At 31.4% G+C, this 11,409-nt stretch overlaps 1 protein-coding gene across 18 annotated transcripts in view; it reads right to left on the reverse strand.

Annotated features, from left to right (window-relative positions):
• LOC143048656 (filamin-A-like) overlaps positions 1-11,409 on the reverse strand; it is a 65,980-nt gene that overhangs the window by 18,070 nt on the left and 36,501 nt on the right. For 12 of the 18 annotated variants that reach the window (XM_076222512.1, XM_076222594.1, XM_076222459.1 and 9 more), the window contains 9 exons: positions 10,765-11,346; positions 8,581-8,754; positions 7,877-8,200; positions 7,300-7,473; positions 6,772-6,895; positions 6,352-6,505; positions 5,229-5,418; positions 4,047-4,294; positions 1,037-1,075 (listed from right to left, as the gene is read on the reverse strand). In XM_076222512.1, the coding sequence (XP_076078627.1) occupies positions 1,037-1,075; positions 4,047-4,294; positions 5,229-5,418; positions 6,352-6,505; positions 6,772-6,895; positions 7,300-7,473; positions 7,877-8,200; positions 8,581-8,754; positions 10,765-11,346 (2,009 nt within the window). The remainder of the gene's footprint in view (positions 1-1,036; positions 1,076-4,046; positions 4,295-5,228; positions 5,419-6,351; positions 6,506-6,771; positions 6,896-7,299; positions 7,474-7,876; positions 8,201-8,580; positions 8,755-10,764; positions 11,347-11,409) is intronic. The other 6 variants (XM_076222586.1, XM_076222576.1, XM_076222558.1 and 3 more) reach the window with 2 other exon arrangements.

Here is an 11,409-nt window from a genome sequence, read left to right on the forward strand (position 1 = left end):
ATGGATACTTGCATCTTATGCCATGTAGCAATTGAAAGTTGATGCCAGAGTTAATGGAAGCTAATTTATAAGGCATTTATATTTCTCTTGTTCTCTTAATTAACACAGATCTATAGGGAATAATAGAAGATAACTCCATACTGATAAGAAATTTTTTTTTCTTTAATTTCAAATAAGTTATTAAGACATTGTAATTACTATTTTCAAAAGTTTTTTTATTTTCCCAAATGATTCCTCATTTCATAAATTTGAAGCTCGATTCTGATTGGTCAGATTATAAAGTGGGGGTGGGACTTCAAATGAACCTGAAATTGGTTATCCATTTTTGTGCATCACTGATAGGTATCTTTCTATCTAGATGTCTGACTTCCTAGTTAACCTAAAAATAAACTTTAAATCAAAATATATCTTAGCAGAAAATATTAACAAGAAACCATTTGTATTTCAATATAGTTATCACTTTTCATATAAATATTTATTAGATAATGATTTATTAATTGTTTTCAAAGTTTACTTATCAATTTTTCCAAATATCAATAAAATTTATAATAAAAAACACATTCACTTAAGTGGTATCTTCAAAGAGGTAAACAGAACAGGGACCATATTTGTCACTTAATTCAGACAGCCAATGTATAAAGAAGCCATAAAATTGTAATTATTACATAATTTCATGCTTATATTGAATGTATATTATACACTGCTATTTTTAAACTAGAAAAAATAATCTTTTTCAAAGAAAATTTTACATGTTGATACAAATTAAGAACAATTGTGAATTCATGCAGTCAAGATGATATGATCATTTCATACACTCTTCTAAGAAAAGGTAAAAAAAAATGTACTGGATAAAAATATTATAGATCATGAAAAATATCATTTCATGCTAAGTTGGAGATATGTTCTATTTGAAAATATCTTTTTGATATTATAGTGATCAGTACTTCCATTCTATTGTTGATTATATAATATCATGTTTTTTTTAGAATTTTCATGCATATTCATTTTTTGTATTTTGAAAATAATGAATGCTTACCGTGGAACCGTTCCAGTCACACACTGGATAGGTTGTGACCTTTTAGTGAAAATTAAATACATTAATACAAATATGACAAACTTTTCAAAACTGTCTAAGAAATTTGTGATTTGTTTCTGGTCTTGCATGTACATTGGCAATACATTAACTATTGATTGTTCAAGGTCTTGTGGCAATTACCTGGTGATAGTATGTCCGTCAATTTAAATTCTTAACATACAAATGATTCTAAATTTCTATTGCTACTAAGTTGTTTAAATCTTTTTCGGCTATAATTTCCCTCTAAGTACCCTCATTGATTATCAATCAGTCAATAATCAACATTTCTTGTACTTTTAAGATAACCAGTACTTTATTCAGGTGTTCACCCTGGAACCTAGCCCAATCGATGCTATTGTACTTTTTAAAATTAAGCTAACTAAAGTGTTGCAATTGATGCACATGCTTTTAATTTTACAGGAAACAGTAAGATATTTAAGAAATGTACTTCTGTTAAGAATATGTAATACATTATGTTTAACAGATAAATAACAACTTCTGAAGAGTACATTAATTTAAATTACTTTGGAATGTGTTTCTGCAGTTAAATTTCAAGTCCTTAAAAAGACAGCAGAAAAAACCATACAATAATTTCTTTGGAGGAATCAGGGACTTTCTAGACTGTCCCTGGAGGAATATATCATTAGAAAGATGAAAAGTCTTCATGTAGGTTTTCTACAGAGATAAGCTCTGATATAATAACATGTGGGCTAATTTCCAACATGCATTTGTTTTCATTGCATATCAAATGGTTTGTTTTCTAAAAAGTTAGTTAATGTAATCCCCCACACTCTTTAGTCATTCAAAAATTAGAAGGTCTCACACATGAAGAATTTAATAGGGATTAATCTAATCATTTTTAAAAGAGCAAATTGCATGTTTGCAACTGTCTGTCTATTGGTTTTTATTTTAATGTGATAATTTTTATGTTTTTTTTTTCACTAAGCGATACAGCAGATTCACAGCTAAATACAACTCTTTGGGAGGAAAGTTATTTTATTAAATAACCAGGGCTAAGAATGACATTTTCATTAATATGTAATCTTTCAAAGCATCAGACAGCCCTATAAGATTCAATTCAAATTTTCAAGTATTTTTGTCCTTACCAAACCAATTAAAATTATCACAGGATAAAAACACAGACTTCATGAAGCATTAGAAACACGAGAGATGAATGCACCATACAACTTTCTATTCAGATAAATATTGTTCTCAAATGTTTGCTTTAAAATTTACATCTTATCAGTCGATTACAATTTAGAAAAGTGTTTTTGCGAGTGAATCACTGAAAACAATGTTGTTTGATTGATGACAAACATTTTGGCACTTATTGATGAAAATGTTGACTAATTTTTCATTTAAAATAACTCAACCTAAAGGAATCTACCAAGTTTTCAGACAGACAAGCTACAGTAATTAGATAAAGAAAGAATAAACAATAGGAAGTAGTGATAAAGTTGTGGATAAACCCATCTGCATCTACTATCTCTCTTTATATACCAGCATAAATAGAAAATAATCCTACTTGTATTTACAGCCTACTCTGTATAAACATCCAAAGATAATCCAACCTGTGCCTTCAGTTTACTGTCAAAGAGTATCACTTAGGTCAACGCTTAAGGAAAGGGATGTTCTTGATCTTGCTTTAATATTGAACTCTGGTTATTGCCGAAAGGATCCGTAACCATATAAGCGCCATATTATGGAAAATTAGGCTATTTCCCAATATTCTCCCCCTTCCACCTCCTAACCCCCAACAAAAAAATATGTGAAAACAGTCACTTCGCAAAATATATAAATAAAGGACATATAAAATATTCCCAATCTGTATCATTACAACATCTCTTTTATTGCAATCTTCATCTTAATTTATGCTGTTTGTCCTTTTAAGACATGCCTCCACACCACTTACAGCAAGATTATTAATTTAAACAAAATTTATATATATAGCAGTGTCAAATTAAAAGTCTGAATACAATTCAATTTCAACCCTGTACTTCAAGTTGAATGAAAAGATCCTAACTAATAATGAATTATCTACTATTCTACATGCATTAAGCCACTTCACACAATATCATGCCATTATCATTAGAGAAATATCATGTGATATCTCTCTATAATCTATCAAGTCTTTAAACTTTCATTTACACCTTTCTTTGAAGTGAAATTTTCCACTGCATGGGTGTGAATAAAATGGTAAGTCATCAATTTGTTATATATCAGTAAGTGTATCAATCTATACTAAGGCTATGATGCAAGGGGAACACTTAAATAATCTCAAATAAAATAAATAAAGAGGTTTGAACAACACACGCTATATTGATAACTGAGTTGCTTGAATAAAATATAATAAACAGAAGATGAATGTTTTACTTGCAAGATAACTTAAAAATCACTTTCACTGCATTATAGGGCAATGATTAGGGATTTGAAAGAAATCAATTCTAAAACATGCTGATTTTGGGGGTCTATGTCTTTTGTCTTCTTTTCTTTGGAATATTAGTATCAGAATTAAGTGGGACGAACATCTACTTATACTAGGGTAAATCAAAACTGGTTGCATTTTACTTACTGGACTGAAACCAGAGGTCTACAAAAAAGTGACCCATTCAGTTCAAGTGTCATTAACATCTGAATTTGAAGACAAGTTAATGAAATGAACTTTCATTAATCTTCATCTCATTTCTTCCTATGCATAGCCTTAGTAACCTTTTAAACTTCAAACAATTCATAAATTTTTCAATGTCTAATTGTTGTTGTTTTTTTAAACTCTTTCATACTGAAAGTTGTATAAATATACCATTATTTTAAAATCCTATTATACTGTAAAATGAATGAGAAACAATGTATAAAGAACATAATATCTTAAATATGTTTTCTTTCACAGATGTTTGAAAAATTTATGAATTGTTATATATAAAATCCTTTCTTTACCACAAAACAACATTTCAAACACAGCACAAATACCAACCTGTATATCATATTCTCCGCCGGGTACTGTCTGACCACCAAACTTAATACTGATTGTATAAGCGCCCTCTATCTGTGGGGTAAACAAGAGGCTGAATGTACCATCAGCATTTTCTACAATATCAATATCAATGTCACTACCCTGTGGACTACGGATACGACATGTCACTTTACCCTCTCCAGCTTGTGAGGCATCAACACAAATGACGGTTTCCTTGTTGACTTGAACGGTTTTCTTCTCAAGACCTTCTGCAATGCAAAGAAAAAGTCATACAAATTATTTATTCATTAAATTCTTAAAATTTAGGTCTGTTTAAATTCAAATGTTTTTACTGAATATTTTATATTAAAGGAATGATTGATAGTTGTTGCCTAATGTCCAGTGGCAGGCATTTAATTCATATTCAGGGCAAGAACTAGCTGCGGAACCATAGCTCTTAGGTCCTTATGTTATTTTTTTACTATTTGTGGACCATAGAGCTACGGATTTTTCCTATTTTAAAACGTTCGGAATTGCGACCCAGGTTCAGGTCGCATTTATTTGCCAAAAAATTATTGTTTATAATCAATGCAAAGCTTGTCAATATATATAGTTCGTTTCGTTAGATATTTTTCTAGGATATGACGTACCTATTTATGTTTGAATATTCATTTCCTAAACACTATTATCTAATTATTTCCATTTGTATACATTCTCCACCTATTTTGTTCGGCCATATTGAATCTCGTCGTGAATAATATAAAATAACATAAGGACCTAAGAGCTACGGTTCCGCAGCTAGGAAAGAACATACTAACAATTAATCTGAAGGGTAAGTAAGATCTACAGAGTTAGCTGATCAGGATAAGGGTAGAATATTTTGACTGCCACTGGATAGAGCGCTTGTTCCAAAGTGACAGAGATTTTCCCTTGCAACAAGTTACCTGCAAGATCATGAAAGTTTTCTTGCAGGGATTTTTCAATAAGCTGTGAGAATGGAACTCTCCATCGACCAAGCATCACATTCAATGTATTCATTTTCAATAGATATGGCTTCATATTGGTACACCCAATACAGCAAACAGGTGCCCATCAGCATGTATGTTACTGGTAGAAGTGGAAGACCAGGTGACCATATTTGTATCCCTTTCAACTTTTTTAAACAGGTTTATGTAAAAGTCTATCCTACAGCTACCAACTTACCTTTGATAACACATTTACTGGCATCTCCTGTAGGATGAGAGGTGACTTTGAATGGTGAGCAAGGTACATCCTTTCCAGCATACTTGACTCTCAGTACATATGTACCTAAATCATCAGGTATATACTGTACTGCGAATGTCCCATCTCCGTTATCTGTGACCTTTGGTTTAATTAATGAACCATCAGGTCTCTAAAAAATAAAAGAAATTGTTGATAAGTCTCAAGTGTTTATATCGTTAAGCTAACTAATTACTTCTCTAGAGTTTATACAGCCTGCAAATTTCCAGATAGACATCAAACAAGAATTGACATATTTGATGTTCTTACTATTACATAATATAGATGTTATGTCCAAAATGCATACGCAAATTCCTCATTGTTTTTTTTTTTTATTGAATTTAATTGATTGAGGTTGTGAAAGAGAAATAACATGATACAGTGTAACTTTATTTATTTTATTTTTACTTTTTATGTCTATTTCCAGAATCATAAAGTTTGGGATGTTTCCTAAATCACCACATACATAGCAGTGTTGATTTAAGAATTGTAAATATTTCCCTCAACATCAATTAATATACATACTTAACAAAGACTTGTCAATCGGAGAAAAGATTTCCACCAGAAACGATGATTGATACAATCAAGTTAAAATGATTAGTTGTATATCTTATAAACAATAAACAATCTTTAACTGACAGATGAAAAGATAGATATCCCCACTTCTAAATATATTGACATAAGCCAACAATAGCAAAAAGATAACAGATTCTTTTTCATATATGATATTTCAATTTCCTTCATATTTCAGCCATTATGTTGGTAATATATATTTTTTTATACAATAATAAATTTGAAAATTTGCCTTTAAATTCAAAAGGAATATCTTATTTCAAAGTTTACAGCCAGCTGCTGATAATTCAGTTTCAAATTTTGTTTTAGAGCCAAGCCATTTAAATTACTGGAATAATAATAAATTTAACAGACTTTCAAGAGACTTGTAAGCTATAAAATTAATAGTATGCTGTAATTAAATTTATGCATACAATACTATTCTATTCCACAGCAGCATATTGTTATGATTATGAATTTGTTTTAACTTATTTGCATAAATAACATTATGTACCTGTACTAAAACATCAAGTGGAGCAATTCCAGCATTACGTGTATCAATGGTGAATTGAGCAGGCATACTAGCATGAACGTTCTTTCCAACACCTGGTCCAGAAACAAGAACCTTGCTGGCATCTGCTCCTGGGAACACTTCCATTGGGAATGGACTGTAAAATTAATACCATTTAAATATTTCAAAATCTTTTTTACTATAACCAAAAAAAACCCAAACCAACTGCCACTATTAAATTTTCTTGCATACATACTATTGAAGTAATCTTTTAAATGCACATAAATTAAAAAGACCAATTAATTAGAAAATATCTGTATAGAAAATATTCACTACATTCCTTAATACATTGAAAGTTCTAACCCCAGTGCCACCTTGTTTTACTTTGAGAGTCCGACTATCCTGTTGTGTAAGATGCCTTACCTTCCAGGTACTGGTTTTCCTGCATATTGTACATCAACTTTAGATTTGCCTTCGTCTTTAGGATAGTAGGTAGCTTGGATTTCAGTTTCTGATACAGGAACTAAATCAACTGGGTTAGCCTTGCCTGCAATCACAAACCATATTAATAGTGAAATTATAAAGAGCTACACTTATATTTTTAAAGCTGCTGTTCTTGACAGGATTAAAAAAAATATCTGTTTTTAAAATCATTATATATCATTCTTGTTTCAAAATTCCAATAGGAAACATGTCAACCATGAAGTTAAGAAGGATAATAAAGAAACTGTAGGAAGTCAGTGGCTGAAATGTCTTAAGAAAATGTTTTGATTACTTTTATATCATTAAACCATTAGACATCTAATGTTTCTGAAACTTTTTCACATTCAATTAATAAAGCATGAATTATTATTACTCAAGGAGCAATATAAAGGTCATACAGCTCATACTGATAAAAAGTTGGAAAACAAAACAATTGATGTTATTTATATGTCTGTAGACTGTTCTTACCTGTAGCATCGATGTAGCTGACTTCTAATGGAGCTTCTCCAGCCTCAGCAGTGTTAACAGTAAACGTAGCAGGTGCCCCAGTACGTACACCCTTGGTCTTATCCAACCCTGGTCCATAACAACGAACTTTGTTGGGGTAAACATCATTCTTTACCTTTACATTGAAAGGAGAACCTGTCATAGAAATCAATGCATTACTAATATACAAAGAAAGATAACTCAAGGCACACAAACGAAAGGGAGGCAACATTAAATATTTATCAAAGGTACCTGGATTAGAATTTAGTACGCCAGACTCGCGTTTCTTTTAAATAAGACTCATCAATGACGCTCATATTAAAATATTAATAAAGCCAAACAAGTACAAAGTTGAAGAGCATTTAGGATCCAAAATTCCAAAAAGTTGTGCTAAATACAGCTAAGGTAATTTAAATTAAATATCTTATAAATAACTAAACAAAAATAGAATAAATGAAGGGTAAATCAAATCAAAAATCATACTTTTTTGTTTCAGCTTACTTTATTACTATTCCATTGATATTTACAGACTAAGAAGTTGAATAGTTTTGAGAGATACCTGGAATATCCTGTTCAGCAAATTTGATAGATACTGCATAATCTCCTGGTTTTACTGGAAGATAATCCACGGTACAAGTTCCATCATGGTTGTCTTTACATCCAATCTGTGTCTCTGCTGGGCCATCAATAGCCAATCCCAATCCACCTTGTCCAGCACCTTTAATGTCAACAGTGAATTCCTGTTTCTTGTCGGTAATACCTCCTTCCAAACCTGGGCCATAAGCTCGAACACGGGTGGCATCACTACCTGGTGTGGCATTGACCTTGAGTGGACTCTGGGGAACAGGCATTTCATCATATGTAACATCGATTGCCATTGTTCCTATAATACAATAATTTTTAGTCAGTCTATGTCATACAAAATGAAAGATCTATTACCATTGAACATGATGTAGCACCAAAAAGTTGATAAATTTGATATCAGAAATTAAGTGAATTAATTCAAACTGCAGTCAAAATATGATAAAAATAAAAATCTGAAATAATAAATATTGATCTCACGAAAAAGACAAAACTTTATATAAATTTTTATATAATTCCTAGCCAAATTAATGCCTTGTATATGATTTCCATACTTAAAGCAATGTAATGTAATTTCAAGCTTAGAATCTAGAATGGGATCATTAAACTATTATTACTGCAAATGGTAAGATAATTTGGTATGATTAAATTAGTTTTTACTGTAAATGGCCAAATTATTACCTTCTTCCACAGGTGTGTATAAAACACTGTAGGTTCCGTCTTTCTTGTTATCTACGTTGGTGTCATTCTTGGTTCCTGATGGATTGGTGACAATAGCTCTGACAGTGCCTGTACCATTGGGGGAGACAGACTTGGCATCTACTGTGAATTCTGTTGGTGAATCCAAGAACACTCCTATAAAACACAACAAAAACACAAATCACTAAATGATTTCGTTCAAATCATTTCACTTGTCTTTGAGGACAAAATCTAGGCACACAATTAACCTCATCCATTTTCAATTTACATGACTCATGCAGTTTGTATTCACCATTTATGTTTAAAGTTTTTAAAATGATAAGATCACAACACTAAAAATATGAATTTGTTTACCATGACTGGCTAAAATTTCATAGAAATAATGGTCACTTTCCCTGTTCCATATGTGTTCCTTAGGTTCCATTAAACAAAACTTCGGAAATAAATTTAAAGCTGATAGATAATTATCTAAGACTAGTAAAACCCTAGTCTAAAATAAATTCCATATAATATAACTGACTTGTATTCTTGTTTATAAAGTTGTAAGTAAATTAGCACATAGGCTTGGAGCTGGCACATCAATTCACACTTATTACAATTATGATATACGGTAAAAAAAAAAAAAGCAGATTTCATACCATCACTTTAGAAAGGTCACTTCCCAATCCTGTCTAAAAATACTTGCACTGTTAATAAAATTTTCTAATAAGCTTAATTTGGTTCATTTTTTATTATACTTTTCAGTAAAATTATTCATTGTTTCTATGACTGCAAAATGTCAAGTAAATAAAAGGAGTCTTAATTATACATAAAACTTGTAAGTATACAATAATATTGATATGGTGTTTTGTACAAATATAGTATTTTTGTAAATGCTACACGAAATACAAAAGCATTAATTATAATATATAATTTCTGCATTAATGTAAACGAGCAATTATATCAAAAGAAAAGGCCTATTAAACACATTTGATGTATGTTTGATCTCATTTAAGTAAATTTTTGTACTGTATCATCAGGGCGAGTATATTGTCTTCCTTTAAAATTTTTGAAAATGGGAACAATATTGATTTTTTTTTAAAACAACACATGCTTTTTTATGATCTTTTTGAAACACAGTTTAGTACAACATGGTAATAGAAAGGTGTCATATTCAAAGTTTGATATCAATACAATGGACAAGCTGTAAAGCAAACTTTGATTATATCTTGATTACTTCTACAAATATGCTGGAATATTAACTGTCCTGGGAACATGAAGTCTGTCTTAAGACATTTTTGAATGGCTAACAAAAGACTTATAACTGTTGACAAAGGGAGATAACCTCCATTTAAACAGAAGGACAAGGGATATAACCTCCATTCAAACAGAAGGACAAGGGAGATAACCTCCATTTAAACAGAAGGACAAGTTTTTTCTGCACACGGCATATGCAATGTTGTCTATATAAAAATGATTTTATAATCTTACTGTATTGAATTTGTCATGAATTAAAAAACACTATTTTCTTTGATAATGTACATTAATACAGTTAATGACTGTCATGATAATTATCTAGGACTGATTCACCTGAAATTAAGTGAATTATATAAAAAAAAGTTTCTCTCGGTTATAATGTAAATTCACTTATCATAACAAACATGTAATAAACAGATTCTATCTATGCATATCCCACACAAATTTTACAAGGATCTTAAATCAAACACAGTGTTAATTTTTCATTTATTTACAACATCAACAAAGCTAATATATTCATTAGTATAAATTTGACCTGCAAACACACAAACATCAAGTTCAGTAGTCATATCCACACTAAACATTTCATCATATAAACACACAAATATTAACAAGTGCTAGGTCAACTTTCTGTAATGTAATGTCATGCAGACATCAAACTATATTGGATTGGTTTAATATATTTCACATCATTTGCACCAATTTATCTTCATGCTATTTGTAAGTCGGAAGTCAGAGATAAGCAAGTTCAATCATCCAACAAGCCTTAACCTAGAGAAAGCACAAGAAATCAGTTAGATACATTGTTATTCTATATACATACAGCCCTGGTTATTGCATAATCACATCAAAGCAAGTAGTATCTTACAAGGGGAGATAACTCCATCATACATTGGTAAATATTCGTTCCATGCAAGTGCCATTCATTACCCGCTTTGTCTACTCCTGGTCCAAAGACTTTGACACCGCTCAGATCCTTTGTTGGTTTTCCTGGTTCAATCTTGGGTTTAAAAGGTGACTTAGGAATTTGGATTCCTCCATAAGTAACATCAATGTTGTAATTACCCGGCTTTTCAGGCATGTACGATACATTAACGGTACCATCGGGGTTCTCGTTCACATCAATCTGGCATTCCATAGGTCCATCAACATTGATTCCTAATTCACCAGGAGAAGTGCATTCCCTTGTATCAATGGTAAAGGTTGCTGGTTCGAATGCTTTTCCTCCAGTAAGACCAGGTCCAAAGGCTTTCACTTTACCAGCTCCCTCAGGGACAACATCAACTGTGAATGGTGATTTAGGCACAGGTGAACTTCCATAGGCAACATCTATCTTATGGGGTCCAAGTTCAAATGGAACAACTTGAGCAATATAACCCTCTGGTACCAACTTGACTGGAACCTCAACCTTCTTGTTACTTGGTGTTGTCATAGTAACCCTGGCAGGGCCATCAGATGGTCCAGCACTCTTGGTAAGAATGGCAACATCTCTTTGTTCACCAATTTTAATTGCTATGAAAGAGACAAAGCACATATGTCATGCTTTTTTTCATAGAACAGACAATAGAAATAGGG

This window comes from Mytilus galloprovincialis, chromosome 1, assembly GCF_965363235.1.
Source record: "Mytilus galloprovincialis chromosome 1, xbMytGall1.hap1.1, whole genome shotgun sequence".
NCBI classification, from domain to species: Eukaryota; Metazoa; Mollusca; class Bivalvia; order Mytilida; family Mytilidae; genus Mytilus; species Mytilus galloprovincialis.